This window comes from Rhyacophila brunnea, unplaced genomic scaffold (genome assembly GCF_057557595.1).
Source record: "Rhyacophila brunnea isolate RB1 unplaced genomic scaffold, BYU_Rbru_1.0 scaffold_12, whole genome shotgun sequence".
Lineage (NCBI taxonomy): Eukaryota > Metazoa > Arthropoda > Insecta > Trichoptera > Rhyacophilidae > Rhyacophila > Rhyacophila brunnea.
In genome coordinates, this window is record NW_028232774.1 from 28,367,282 (window position 1) to 28,383,954 (window position 16,673).

Below are 16,673 nucleotides of genomic sequence, written 5' to 3' on the forward strand. Positions count from 1 at the left end.
TTCTAAAAAGCTTTCTTTTTCCTTTGAATGACAGATTACATGACTTCTTCGTAGTTATTTTTATTCGCCAATAATATGTTTTATAACTTATAGCATAGCGGAATATTATATGACCATAGTGAGTTATATTTTTTACGCTGTCATGCTTTGTTATAAAGAATGATATGCCTGGAAGCTAAATGCAGAGAGAAATGTCCCCCATACGGGCAATATGTTAAAAGAATGTGTATCAAGTACATAACTATGGTAAATTTATCTTCTATTTACTTACCATAATATTGCTTCTCAAAAAGAAACAGAAGAATTATAATTTATCTTCCACTTTATATTAAATTTATTATATTATAATAATAGCCGCCAGTGGCGAAGACTCCATAATATGCGATTATATAAAGCCAATCTTCTTAAAAAGTATAAATTTAAATAATCTAGATTTTATGTTAAAGGTAGAAAAATACAAGCAGAGCCATCCATCTTTTAGTATTGAATTTAGGATTCTCGTATACATACTGTATCTAAGTCTATCGAATCTACTAGTAACACATGCAAACAACGGCTTGGTATTTATAATCGAAATATTTTTTGTATGAAATTTGATGGTGTTTGTCCTTGAAATCTAAGAATTGTGTACTTCATTATACGAAATGAATAGTGGCTTTATGACAATATTGTGTATTGACTATGCGAATACTGTATGCAAGTTTATCGAATCTACTAATAACACACGCAAACAAAGGGTTGGTATAATCCAAAGATTTTTTGTATGCAATTTGATTGTGTTTGTCCTTGAGATCTGAGAACTGTCTACTTCATTATACGAAATGAATAGTGGTTATGCGACAATATTGTGTATTGACTATGGGATTTTGCGAACTGTAAGCAAACTCCTGGTGGCCTGTCAGACAAGAAGTTCCCGGTTCGACATCACTTTTTTTGTAAAATATCTATTTTAGTGCATGTTAGTGAAAGTAAAATGTTATACTTATTTTAGTCAATTATATCAGTAAAATACTGAAGACGAAACAAAATTCAAACTGAAGTCACGTAAATATGACTGTCCTATAACTTTTTTCAGTTACCTACTACCTACAGCCTACCCTCATTCAACAGGCACCCTTCACAACTAATATCGAATTCTGTTACAAACGGCACTACTGTCTGTTTTAACATATTTGAGAACCACGTATGTTCCCTAACGACAATAACGTCTTACCTGTTAGCTATGTTCTCACTATGTTCCCAAACATTATTAATCGTTTTAATTGCAATATGGCATAGCCCGCTTTGTGTGCAATTCATTAGTTCGTTTTCAGGCCGTAGGTAAATATCCAAATATTTATACTTCACGAAAATACCGCCACAGAAAATTTACAAAAACAACATGTGAATTATATGTCTACTTATCTACTTCTGATTATTTTTAATTCCATAATTTTTAATTATCATCTTTTACTTCATTTACATATAATAAGCTTCTGGATATGCCCGCATGCTCTATTGTCCGATTGCGAACATTAATATGTAATCTAAAATTTTGCAAAAATCCGAGAAAGAAGTATTCCGCCGAATATTACGAGTACATTGGTACGACCGCGTTACAAACTTTCGAGAAGACACACCGCTCCTCGTTTCACGTGGCTTGGATATCGGTGTTGTTTGGGCATAACTGCAATATGTTGAATTTACAGGAGAGCCATTTCAAGCTTTGAAGTAAATCTCGGTTCATTTTTTGTATACCTAATATTGAGATTTTAAAATAAATAACTAAGAATATCATAATAATAATTCGATTGTCAATTATTCCACTAATTAGGAAAATAATGTCACTTATCTGTGATCACTGATCAAACTATGAAAAGGTCTTCACACACGTTTTGACCAAAGACCAAACTAACCGCTGTGTTTGTTCACATATTACCATAGCGTTTTGAACATTTCAAACGAAATATAGATATCGGGTTATTGCCAAATGGAAGATTACCATAGTGAGGTAATGCCCAAACATCACCGATATAATGATCCGAATGCCGCCAGAGACTGCGACACTTCGTAACCTTATGACACAACGAGTAGGGGTTGCAATACCGGTATTCAATTATTTATCGATACCGAAATACCGGTTTGAAAAATCCAAAAAAACGGTATTTTCGGTATTAAGATTACACGTTTATGTTTTTCGAAAATGAATTCAATGTAATATTGTTTCATTACTTAGTACTGTTATCGTATATTCAATTTATTGTATGAGTTTTACGCAGCCAAAACGCAAATATATTGACTGAAACTACCATATAATATTAAAATAAAATCCCTTAATTATAATTGTCGCCATGAATTGACATATTTCGAAAAAGAAAATATTCGTGATAAATATTTACAATTAGAGATTTTCGTGTACCCAAACTTATTGTATTTGTAAAAATTAGCATTTCTAATATATTATGATCTATTTAAGGCATTATACAAGGTCAATAGAGTAAATGTAGGTATTTACTTTTGGTCACTATAAAATAGTGTTTTAAATAGATTATACTAGTTATATTTATTGTGTAATATGTTTTGACGAATACCGGTATTCAATAAGAAAAAGCGAAATACCGGTATTGATATATTCATTCGGTATTGCAATCCCTAACCACGAGACATGGCGATAGACCGAGGAAAGTACTGTTAGGATTTGCTCTGTTGAAGCACGTATTTTCGCTAGATCAATTAAGTGCACTGCGAACATCTATCATCTACTTTCCCTTTCCTTTGTGGATATCAGTGTCACCGAGGGTAGAGGGACATGATTAATTAATGTGGAAGCAATTACCGCGAGAGAAGCAATTAAACGCCATGCCAATAGATGTAGCTACTTATATTATATTTTAGTTACTATCTGAAACTGGAAAATATATAATATAAACTCTATGTTGTTTCGTAGAATGGTTATTTTTATTATGAAGCATTTTCATTGTTTGTGTAGTCTAATCGTTTTATGATAAACCAGTGTTTCCCAAAGTGAATAAATTACCCTCCTCGGGGGCATTGGTAGACAAGGGTATGGTAGAGAACACTAAGCTGCTCAAAAGTGGGCAAAGCATGCTAATCGATACATCCTACGCATTAAAATTATTTATTTGACATATAACGAATATGAAAAATTATAAATTCAAAACGTTCTCATGACAAAAAATAAGTGGTAACAATATTGAAATAAAAATACAGGGTAAGAATAATATGCTCCTGTACTAATACTTATTGGGAGCCTCAGAAACCCAACATTAAAACGTAGTTTTTTTTAAATGTTTATTTATTCTATGGATATGTCATGTGTTTTTTAATGGACACTACAACTCTATGTGGATCTGGGTCAACACACGAACAGGTGTCTTAACTGATTTTATGAGAGACGGACGTTAGTTACCTGCTCAACGTAATTAGGTCCATATTTTGGGTTCAAATATATTGAAAAACGACATATTATATTGATTTTTTTGCCAGTCATTATAAGTCTGACGCGTAGCCACTCGGCCATCGTGGGCGCATGTATCATATAATAATATGTGTTATAATTTATAATATATTCAAATTTGCTTAATTGTAATTTTATTACGTATATTCAAGTTGTATCTATATATAGAGCAACAGCTGTAATCTAACATTAGATTTTCTCAATGTATTCAATTGATTCGCCTACAAATTATGTTCGTATGGTCGTGTTATTTCGGGATATATTAAAGCATCATTTCGATTTTTGGGGCCATGGGCCGTAGTGCCTTTAGCCATATAACACAAATCGATACATCTCAGCTGTGTCATGGGGGTTTGTGCATTTAAAAGAACAAACATCGCGTTTTAATGGATGTGGAAGTGGTGATGTTCGATTTTCAAAAAAACAAGCACCATGTTAAATTTGAATTGTTTATTCCATGGTTTCCCAAACTATGGGTCGCGACCCACCAGTGGGTCGCGAGCGAATATTGAGTGTGCCCTCGCCACTGTATACATGAATTAAAAAAAAAAAAAATTGCAGTTCACGTTAAATTCGAGCGTTCATGAAAAAGCTTATGTTGTGGAAAAGTTGTATTGAGAATGGCGAGTATGATTGTTTTGAAACACTTGAAACTTTTATTATTGAAAACCAAGTACAGCCTAAGACGAACGTACTGTCTGAAATTTCCAGTCATTTATCACTGTTAATAAATAACTTTGACGACTATTTTGGGGAAGAGATGAAAAAGTTTGATTCGTTGCGTTGGATTTGTAACCCATTTCAAGACGACTTACTAACTAGTATGTCAACAAAAGCAAGTGAAGAACTCATTGATTTATCAGAAGATACGTCACTGAAAAATAGTTTCAATCGTAAACAGTTAACGAAATTCTGGCTCTCGGTTGCTGATAATTATCCTTGCCTGTTCGATGAAGCTATGAAAGTCCTCCTCCTCTTTACTACCTCATATCTATGTGAGGTCGGATTTTCGGCTATGGTTAACATTAAAACTAAATACCGAAATAAATTGGATAAATCATTGCGATTAAGTAACTAAAGTTGAAGTTGATGCTAAAACTGTAATGAAGAAAAATAAGAAACAAATACATCCTTCCCATTGAAATAACTTTGTAAAAAAACCTTGCAGGTGTAGGTATTTAAGTAATATATTTTTTTATTTAAGTTGTGTTTCTTATTTCAACAGTCTTTCATTCATATTGTTAACACTTACAAAAAAAAAAAAAAATATTTCAATTAGAACAAATAACACAGCATTAAGTAGTTCCACGACTCGTCACTAGGGAATCTGAGCATTGCCAATATTTATGCCCTCTTTTCTCTAAGACAGCTAAGAGGTGGGTCCCAAGATTGGAAATTTTTGTTAGATGGGTCGGAGCCCAGTCAACTTTGGGAACCACTGGTTTATTCTGTACGAGTTTATTGCTTTAAAATGGTGATAGGTTCTCATTATATAAAAACTACTTTGTATTTAAAATATTGTTGTATTGAGTATATTATTGACAGATCATATTATATGGATATTGATATCATAATACTTATTGAGATAATCTCTTGCGTTATCTACGGGAACCAATAAAATAGAGATAATATTAATATAAGAATGCGCCGTTTAAAAACAAACAGCACGAGAGAATTCGCGTTGCATCTTTATAACATTCGCCATACTTGTGCCACCCTCCAAATCCTTTAGTAAATGCGTCAGGATTTCACAATCGTGCACGGTCTCTTAACCACCATACATTAAAACATTTTCATTTTTAATGTAATCAGTAATTCCAAATAAGACATATAGACCGAAGAAAAGCTCGTGATTGGTGACATCGCAATGTTAGCAATAAAGCAGTTTCGCAATAGGTTTCTTTTCTTTGCGAGGGTTTGTTTGTTTAGTTGGTTATTAGTAATTTACTCACCTCTATACATGATAGAAAGGATCAGGCGATAACGTGCAAACCCTTTTGCACAAATCAGTTTTTAGTTTATTTTTAATTCACGTAGACATTGATTTTGTGTCTTGAAAGATATTTTACAAAATTTTTCTACAAATAAAACACACGAGTTATAGTGAAAGTTTTTCTTGTTAATTTTTATTTTATAGATCAATAAACAGTAAAATTTAACAGTACATCAGAATTAACATACCTAGAATAGTGATTAAAAATAGTTCGTTTCAACAAATACCTCTTAACAAATTCTGTGGTTGCAGGGGTGAAAGTTGTTAAGTGACGTTTTTACGTAATTAAAATTTTAACGCCAATGTCTATATTTAAAGAATTATTGTGCTCTTCTGTATCATAGATTGTAAGCAAAATAAATATATTTTTTAATTCGTAGAGATAGCTTAAATTTTTAACTCCATTGAAACACCACAATATCAAAAACTTAATTATACATCAATAATGTAAAACAAAAAAAGGTGCACCAACTTCCAAGCAAGAGTATTATGACAACTGTGATTTCTTTCAAAACCGATTATCACAGCTGCAACCAAACTGACTTAAGCACTTTTATCCCGAAACCACAGAATTTATAACCGGTTGGTATTGTTATCGGTACTAAACTACAACCACCCCAATACACACAGTAATAAAAATAGTCGTATAATTATTAAGGGAAAATATTAAATAAAATGTTATATATTTTATCTTCAGTCAATCACTGTTATCAAGTTTTCTCAACGACGATGTAACAATCTTAACAGGATTTTTATTGTTTAATCGTTATCACAATTTATCACTTTTCTTATGACTTTCATCATCGCTGCTTTCTAATTCACTATCTTCTTCATCTTCAGACGAAGAAGTTTCATCTGACTCCATCAAATCTTCTTGTCGTCTGTTGGTGTTTTTAGACAATTCACTAAGGTGCTCGTCTTTATCTGATCGTCTCGTGTCTGCTTCTTTGAACCTGTCCGGCCAGGCATTGTTCACGATCAAGTATTTTATTCGGTCTGTGTGGAGTGCTGCTACCATTTCGGCTCGTACTTTGTCGCCCTCTGCAATTGGCTCGATCAAGACGTAGTCGCCGCGTTTTACCCAAACGCTTTTCCGGTACTTTGGAGGCATTGACATCAGGTAACGCTCTCCTTTTCCGTCTTCAACCTGGCGAAAATAAATACAGATTAATAAAAACCCGAAATAAAATGTAAACTTCATGGAATACACTCTTACATCGTATTCGCAATAAATAAAAGACAATTTTGATATAGTAGGCATATAAATTTGGAATTCAGATTCATTCTATTTTGCGTATGGACTCGATGCGTATCCGTAAATAAACGTTGTAATCAAAAATCCATGAAACATCATAGTGAGAAAACTTGATTCACATTTTTCGAGATGTTTTATGAAATATCGAGATTCTTATTTCTCGCAATTTTCGAGAATTCAAAGATCCCCACGAATAAATTAAATCTATGATATTTTCTCCATCCGGGCTCTGGAAAAAAAGAAAAATCAAAAAAGCTCGCCAAATTTTTTTTAAGGAAGAAACTTTACGAACAGAATAAAATGTTATCTGAAGAGATCCAGGTAGCCTGAAAAAAGACTCTGGTAGGGAAGGGAGGAGGTTGCGAGGGCGTGTGGCAGATGGAGCGCCACCACCAAGAAAGCGACTGAATCAACAATAACTGAAGCAACAAGATCAGCGCAGGATCGCTCTAGATGGAAGGAGAATGTTGGCAATATTTGTAATTTCCGTGATCACCATCATCAGTAATGGGGCAAAGGATAAGAGGAAGATCTGGCGGAAATAGATTTTTGTGAACAGTGCTCGATTCTGGACGGAAAAAATATTATATTGGAAGAAAAGCGCTGATGGTGAAAATATCTCGAGAATTTTCTAGAATCTCGAGAAATCAATAAAACCATTCATGAATTAAATATTCTTTAGTTCTCGAATTTCTAAAATCGACCAAACTCTAGATGTATCGTCTTCGGAATATATTATTATAATGATGGGGACCATTTCGTACGCTTAACGAGTCATTCCTATACAAGAATGATCTATTAATAATTGTGTTGAACGCATGAAATAACGGTAAAGAGAATTGATAAAATACTTAAAAACTGTGACTATATTCCGCTACTAACTGCTTTCAATTTTACGTTATTATCCACAGATTCCCAGAAGCAGTGACCTCATTCTGTGATCTAGTCACAGATTTAAGGCTATGTGTACATATATTTGTTTGCCAAGAAGCCTTCTAACCCGGTGAGTGTTATGTTTTAAGTGGTTTCCTGCGTTGAAAGCATCTCTGTTCGGTCGACAGCCCAATTCAAAGTGCGTTTCCTAACGCGGTGCATAAATTTACATTCAAACCACAATTTCTAGCACTTGCCTCATATTTCTATTTAGATTAGACGCGAAATTAATACAGATATCCGCGTGAACTTTAAAACATAGTACTGGATAGACTAAATATAGAATATCATTGTCTCTTTGATAAGACAACATACCTACTATATTATTTTTTGAATATCTATCGAAAACATCATTTAGAATAGACAAAAAAAAAATACTTAGTTATGTTTCTAAGGCTGTTCCAAACTAAGTATTGAATGAAAAATATAACATTCTTTAATCATGTGCTTTGTTCAATAACCGTGAATTAAAAACTGTACTATAAATACTAGTCTTTTTCAATTAATACAATACTATAAATTATTTAAAAAGTATATATGTAATAGAGTTCTACCATATAAACATCAATTCAATTAATAATTATTTAGTTATGAGAGCTAAAAGACGTCGGTCCCTGGTTTGAATCCCGGGTCTGATAAAATTCACTCGTTGTTTTACAATGTATGTTTGAGCAAGTGGCCAACATGCATTTCTCATAAAAATAAAAAAATCTGTATTAACAAACTCCAATCTGTGGAGGCACATATTATGATTTTCTTAGGATCGAATATGGCCATGGTGATATTAATTTGTAAATAGGGAAATATGTATTATAAAAATCTTTAACTATCCTTATAAAAATTACTAATTTATCCGCAGGTTTTCTTGAAGATTTTTTTTAGTGGTTATATGCATGAGATGTTTTCAAATTATGTATGTTTACTTTATAGTTGTCCTGCCAAGACCTTAATATTTGTCAGCAAAGTAGGGATTTCTCGAGTTTCTAGAAAAAGTCGCAAGGGTTCGCTAAGCGGATGCTAATGCGGATGGATTAACTCTATGGTGAAAATGTGTCGAGATTATCACACTGACCGTTTGATCTGCGGATTTGAAGTTTGAATGCCTCGATTGCGTCAATTCGCATTTGTTTTCAATCAATATCAACATTTGGATTCGCTTCATAAGCTCAATGAGTTGAACGAATGGCTATCAAAACATTAATATTTGTATCGTAGATTTAACTAAAAACTACTGTTTTAAAACTATTATGATGAAGTTCTACAATGTAAACACCAATTCAATTAATAAAATACTACATACGTACAAAAAAAAAATATTGGAAAAAAACACAGTATAAGTATATTAGAAGATTCGAACATAGGTATTTCACTTTCCGGGTGAGTTATTTCTTATATTTACATTTAACCCGAGGTACATAAAATTCCACCAATCAGGAGGTATGCTTCTTAATGATCAGTTAGGTAAAAGACATTATTAACTTAATTGTAATAGACGCCAGACGCGTCAAATTCGATTATCAGCGTTCTTGTAATTAAGAACGTAAGATTCTTTATTATAGAAAATAATTATAATTTGTCAACAAAACGTAGTGAATTTTAATATAAGAGTATTTGCAATTATTTTTTATGTTGGAATAATTTTGGATAAAGTAATTTAATCCGAATAAAAGCAAACCCTGTTAATTCCAAACCAATTAAAAATACGATACTACAAAGTTCCTTTTTTGAATACTGATAAAGTAAACAAACTGAGAAATCAGTCGAATGAATATAATATCTATACAACTGTGTTATTGTCTGTGAGTTAAACTCAAGATCAAGCATTTATAGTTATATTAATGAAAACAGAGAATTATTTATAATCATGTCGAATTTGATGACTCTAAAGAATTGGTTAAAAAAGCCCAGAAATCGTATTCCTTGTAAAGAAACGAAATGCATATATGCAAATATGCACTGTTTCAGTTCAAGGAAGACTAGTATAGTAGAAAATGCATGCTTTTTTACATTGAAGAAAATCTGTCATCCGAAATCAAACGAGTCACTTTTCAGATCCGATTGTAATAACCTGGAGATTAAAACAATGAAATTCGTTAAGACGACTGCACAGAAAAAGATCATCTAACTTAATACCCCGTTTACACGTGCATGGATGTACTGTGCACAGTTCACATTCCCCATAAGAAAATTTATGGGGAAACAGGTATTATCCTGCAGTTGGCAAGATTGCGTGCATAAATCAAACAAGATTGGAACATTCCAAATTGTGATGATTTTTTGCGCGCAAGTAAGATTATTTTCGATCTGCGCCTGCGCAGTAGAGCGATAGGAGCGGGGCTAACATGCCGGTAAAAAACAAACTACTCATTTTAAGCTCCATAAAATGGCAACCTCGCGTCTCGCTTACTCTTGAAGAATAAGATTGGAGAGACAGTCAGCACTTTTAGATGTAAACAGTTATTGTCATGATAGTTTAAAATAAGCACAATTTCCGACAGTAATTCCATGCATGTGTACAGGCGCTATAATTATCAATTAGCAAAAAAAATAACAAAGGTAATTAGCTGAGAAAAATGTATTTAGATTTTAAAGGTCATAAGCCGTAATTATTTTCCGAGACATCTAATAGAAGGATATAATTTAAAAAATACGTATAGGTATGTATAAAAATATAGTCATATAAGTAATTGAGTGAGTATTTTCATTAACGACATCGTTGCTTATAAATTGCCTCTGCGCTGAGGAACTGAGGGGTTAAAATATGCCACCTGCGGAGAAAACAATTAAACTAATGGCCCATTCTTGTATGTCTCCTCGTATAATAATTTCCAAGCGTATAATTAGAGTATCTAAAAATATGGAGTATTATTGGATTTCTTACTGCATTATTCCAGGGCGTATAATTAGAGTAGCATCTAAAAATATGCAAGTCTGCAGTTTCAAGGTCAGCATACCTATGGTGTTCGTAATAGCAATAAAATATATTAACTGTAAGGTGTATTTTCCGTTATTTATAATATTATGTAACCACTTCCGTTTTCGTTATTCCAATTTTAAAATTCACTATTACGAAAATTTGATACTCATTTTATGCCAAACTTTTAAAAACAATAGAACATTCCATCTACTGTCACTTGGGTACAATATATTTTTACGTGACAATTTATTCTCTAATGTCAGAAAGTGTCATTTCTAAAACGTATTTTTGTTTATTGATTGTTACGAAATTAAAAACCTATTGGGCCTACACACAAGCATGCGATGGCATTATTGTATCAGCAGAACAACTTTTCTCCCACATAACTTTTTAAATGTATTTTCTCAGTCGACTTAGAATTGCGTGTGGAGTGGGCAAGCCAAACATTATTTAGTTTTTTTTTTGATTAATTATATACAATTCCATTTTTATGTAATACTAAAACGAGAGTTTAAAATATCCTTTATACCAATTTTAATTTTTACTACCAATTAATAAATCTCACACCATACCACATTTACTCTCATAGGGAGTAGTTCCGAGGGGCAAGTATGGGTTACATTATAATTATCATTAATATTTTTTTTATTCATAACAACGATAATTTTACATTATAATTATGATCTGTTTAGTTTAGTTTCAAAATTATGAAATTATTTACCCGGTGAATTTTTATTTGAAGACAATTCGTAGACAAGATATTTAAGACAGTCTTTGTATTATATCATCTATCATTTAAGCTTCACGGAAATAACAATGAATCATGTTTCATATTTATTGTTTTTTATTCAATAGTGGAACTGTATGGGGTTTACACTGGATACTCTACTTCCTGGAGAAGAAGGCAATGTCATCCAGCAAAGATTTTATAAAATGCTTTCTTCTAGGTAACTAGCAAACCTTGCGAAAATGTACAATAACAATATAATCTATGAATTGTATAAATCTGTTGTGTGAAATGGTGACAAAAAGTGGTTTAAATCAATTTTCTGTCAGGAGAGTTTTTAAAATATTGGATTTTAAACAATTTACTATTTATTTGAAATATTTTCTTCAATAAATAAATATTGTACCATATTTTTATTTTTACAAACAAAATAGTTCCTAAAACAGGTTTTTTTTACTTAGATAGAACTTACAAAAGGGTTAATTTTTCACCCGAACTGTGATACTGCCGCTCACTTTTTGACATTTATGACCAGTATAGTCTGGAAAATCATCATAAATAGAGTAACGCTTCAATAATACTACCAAATTAATACAATTTAGTTTCATTTAGTCATTCAGCGATGAGGCTTTTAACGCCACTTTTGGTTTACGACTTAATGACTTTCAAGCCATAAAATGCAAGTAAAACATGGTTTCCTGAATGTTCTCAAATATTACCAACGTTGAATGCGCGTTTCGTTTACGTGGCACACTTAAATGCACTTTAGTATACAGGCGTGACTATTGAAGATAACATACTATTTAACACGTGTTTATGTTTATCCCATATTTCTCCACACTCGAGAATGAAACCTTCTTACAGCCTCATTTATAAAGCAACCCACTCCCCAGTATGTTTGTGTTTTCTGGTATGCACAGTAGTACCCAAGATGCCGAAAGGCAAAATTCAGGTCGCAAAAACGATTCAATTATTGGAAAAGTATAAAACTTAAATCAATTGGAATTATATAAAGTCATAACATGTATGCAAAATTTCAATGCAAAACAAGTAGGTAAGTACCTATTCAACAATCGATAAAAGTTCCTTATCACACAAGATTTGAGAATACTAGATTCTTTTCATTGAAATTAAGTACAATTTTTTTTAAATATCGGAAAGATGCATGTTAAGACAAAACCCTAAAAAAATATACATACTAGAAAAAATCCACTTTAGAAAAAATACTTGATCCGGTAACCATTGATTCGCGTCAGTGTGCTTTCCAATTGAGCTACGAGTGGGGGTTTTCTTTTAGTATGTATATGCATGAGATGTTTTCAAATTATGTACGTTAAATGTCTAGAATATTTTATTCTAAAATCTTGTGAATTATTCGTTGAATAAAAGAATGAAATTCGAGCTCACATTTTTTTTTAAACAATTATGTACCTATTCTAACAGAAAAAATACGAGTCACAGGAAATATCAAGGGATTAATAATTTAGTTTAAGAATCATTTCGAAGGATAAAAAAACAAATTGGTGAGACATTAGAATTAAAATAATCGTCCCCCGGGGACTTTACCCAAATGCGTACGTCAAATTGCCTAGATTTTCTTTTGGATGTTTAGAAGACAATCTACTTTTTGAAGGTTTCACTAGGGAACCAATAAAAGGTAGCGAGAAAATAATTTTGATACAAACGTAAATTCTTACTGCCAGGTAATTTTGTAATTTTACTATGTCAATAATAATAAAGAAAAATGAACGGCCTCCACGCGAGGCAGAAGTGAATTTTAATAAAAAACATTACAAATCAAATTAACCGTTTGAAAAGTGTGAAAAAAACAACAATGAAAAGAACCAAAAAGTTTGTGTTTTTCTCGATTGGGTAAATTGTAATAGTATAATATACTTAATTAAAATATCCTTATTTTTTCAGACTCGTTTACTGATAATCGAACACCTCATCGCATATCATGTTAACCAGATATTATAATAATATGTGACGAATTTTGTCCTTATGACATGACCCGGCTCACGGCTAGCTCAATAATGCTACCGGGCCGTCACTGAGGAGACTAGTGATGAACTAGGAGAGGTGGATCTCCTTTGTAGTATCACAACTTTTGAATTCCCGAATAAAACTCTCAGCTGGTGTGGTGCCGAATTTATTCAGGTACTAGAGTTCACGGTCACACAATAAGGTTAACTGTCATTGTTCCCGTAATTAAATCTCAATTAAAGTATCAGCAAACTATTTATTTGTTCACTATAGGATCTCTGTGAAATCTTTCACAAGTTCCCAAAAAGTCACACCTAATTCAGAGAATGTATACGCAGATGTTCTTTGGATATTTTTAATTCATGAAATATTTTCCCATAAGAAAGAAAATATAAATTATTCTTTGGTCACACAGTATTAGGTTTATAAAAGAATAGAATTATTTTATTGTTGTTTATAAAGTTTATTTATGTTCACAGTGTATTTACAAATATTTATTTGTGTTTACAGACTTGTTTACAAAAGGTTTGCTTAATGTTTACAAATTTATTTACTAAAATTTGTTTTTATGTTTATGAATTTGTTTACTAAAATTTATTTTATGATTATGTTTACTTAATAAAGTTTCAAAAATTTATTTTATAATCCCGAAAAGATTTGTAAAATTTATTATTACAGACTGAGTTTATTAATTTGTTTTTATAAAACAAATCCGATCGCGTAATTTATCTCGATTACGTCACCTCGTAGGATGAGTAATAAAAAATAAAATTACTCCGCGTGTACGTCACTACCGGCAGATACGTGCTATTCGCGCTGCGTTTTAGCGGCCGACGTCACTACCGACAGATACGTGGTATTCGCGCTACGTTTAGCGGTACCCGTCGCTACCGGCGGATACGAGATATTCGCGTTACTTTTTGCCCGCCGATGAGGACTTATTGTAGGTAAATTTCACGAATGTTACTGAGAACCGTATCTCGTATCCGCGGAAGGACTGCTGCTTAGTAGGAGATCGCTGGTGAGAAGTGTAGAAACTAATAATTTTACGGGAAAAGTGGTCGCCTTTTATACCCTTCGGATAGAGGTTTAACAGGAAACAGTCCGTAAGGGATAGCAGATGTATATCTTTCTCTCACGGGATAAATTTACGTATATCTCCCGTTCCTGGCAACTTTCTAATAGAGATATCTTCTAATTAAATCGGGCTAAATTTACTCTACCTTATTTTTACAAAATAAAGTTTCAATAGGGGTGTTTCAAGCACCCTCTAGAACAAGTCCCTTAAATACGCCGTTGCGATGACGTAAGCAAAATAGTTGATTTTATATGATTTTTCGTGTTCAAACGAAGGGGAAAGTTTCTAGCTTTCCATCGAGGTATCGGAATAAGTATTCGGGTACTAAATAAGGGAACGGCAGTCTTTAAATTTAAAATGTCAAAATGAAAGGTTGACACCCACGTACTAGTCCTTTCCACCACTCTTGGCCTTTTTAGGCCAATAGAATTTTACTAAGTTTTAATAAAACTATTTGGAGCCGCAGAAAACGTTTCATTCGATATTTACCTTTCGGACGAACATTATTACGTGAAAATACTATAATATTATACTTAGCATTTCAACTTAAATATATAAATGCTTAATCCTAACAAGATGTTATTTACAAGCGACTACAAATTTATTTAGTCTTTAATAGTGGCTTTTCCATAGTAATCTAAACGTAACCTTGAATCTATTTTTACCTCGCGAGCCAGCACAGCTGGGCCGTAAATTCTAGTCGGACAGAATTCAGTTAAGGTTCAAGGTCACGCGTCAATTTGTATTTTTAGTCGCAGTATTTGATTCTTTTATTTATCCAAGACGCGATTAAGATTTATTATTGTTTATGGGTAGAAACCCATCTATACCAGAATCTTAAGTTTTTCCAATTGTTACTTTTACAATATTCGTTATAGTCAGTAAGTTATAGCATTAACAAAATCTATAATTATAATTACGCGTCTATAAATATAGGTACGCGTTTACAGTATTTTTATAACGGTAGTTAGCTTCTATCTTGTATTGATAAAATTAGTATTAAAATTCTTTATTTACAATTATACAGTATATAAATTTATAAATATTCAATTTTCTTTTTCAATTTTCATACACTTCCATTATTGCTATAAAAGTTATTGAAGCATGTACTTGCTAAATTTTACGTAAACAATCTCTCCCATAACTTATTTTCTAAGTTTAATGGAGATTTCCCGGAAATTATTTCCAAATTAGATCGCGCCCAAATCTACGCGACGTGTCATCTCGAGGCCTGTGGTCACAGCGTTCCAATTACACTTGAGCAGTCTCGATTCTTGGAGGCGAAATTTTTTACGTAAAATTTTATTACATTTACAAAGAAAAGGTTAACAACATACATTTTACTTCCTAATACTAAACGATTACGCTACTGGTTACCTGTTCATGGTCTTTTTCGACCATTTCTTCCCTGCTTCTTCCATAGTTTAGGACCATGGGACTTATATATTCTGTTTGTACCTTGTCGTGAGGTTGTCGCACGGCTATTTGAGAAGTAGAATTGACTACAAGGCTAGATTTGTATAGTTATGTCGTTAAACCATACTCTGCCATAAACACTAACTGAAGGTCGGCGTTTTTGTTCGTGTCAAATGCCCACCCTTAATAAAGACATAACTGTATATGTCTAGTCTCAATTCACCATTACCACACCTCAGGACTCAGTAATATGCAAAGCGATAAAGCAACAGTAAAGCATATTCAAAATAAAATACACAAAATCTGCGCATGCACACAAAGTTTTTCTTTTACTTTTTGTAATTAATATTCGCCCAGATTCGGGTCTTAAAATTCTAATTAATAAAAGAAAATTATATAATTCAATAATTCTGAAGTTAAAAATTTTATTTTGAGGACGGTGAGTGCTGTATGGGACGACTACTGCTTTTCCTGCCGAGGGACAACCGCAAAGAAGAGGACTCACGGAGACGCTCCGTTTACGACCCATGGACAGAAGTAGAGTTCGACTTCCCGTCGCGAATCACGTTCCCGCTTACTAGAAAATACGGCATAGTACCATGATATGCCAGGGAGACTCCCCTGACAATACCTTTAATATTAAATTACATAGGGTCATTTAAACCTATTTAACCTAACGCTCAATACTCCTAGCTATATATTACATTCTACAAGAATTTGAAATCAATCCCAATCAAGAGACTTATTTTTCGCAGCTCCGAATACTAATAAGGACTTAGCGTGAAAGTTACGAACTCCCCCATGCCTAAATTAGCAACGCTCTCTTCATTTCGCAGCTCCGAATACTATTAGGGGCTTAGCGTGGAAGCCAAGGACTTCCCCATGCCCTAATTAGCAACACTTTCTTTCGT

General features: G+C 32.8%; 1 protein-coding gene across 1 annotated transcript in view; it reads right to left on the reverse strand.

Annotated features, from left to right (window-relative positions):
- Window positions 1-5,556: 5,556 nt before the first annotated feature.
- Window positions 5,557-16,673, reverse strand: part of LOC147078030 (putative RNA-binding protein EIF1AD) — a 125,282-nt gene continuing 114,165 nt past the window's right edge. Inside the window, exon 3 of the mRNA XM_085961132.1 lies at window positions 5,557-6,597. Coding sequence (XP_085817258.1) covers window positions 6,220-6,597 — 378 coding nt within the window. The 3' untranslated portion in view covers window positions 5,557-6,219. The remainder of the gene's footprint in view (window positions 6,598-16,673) is intronic.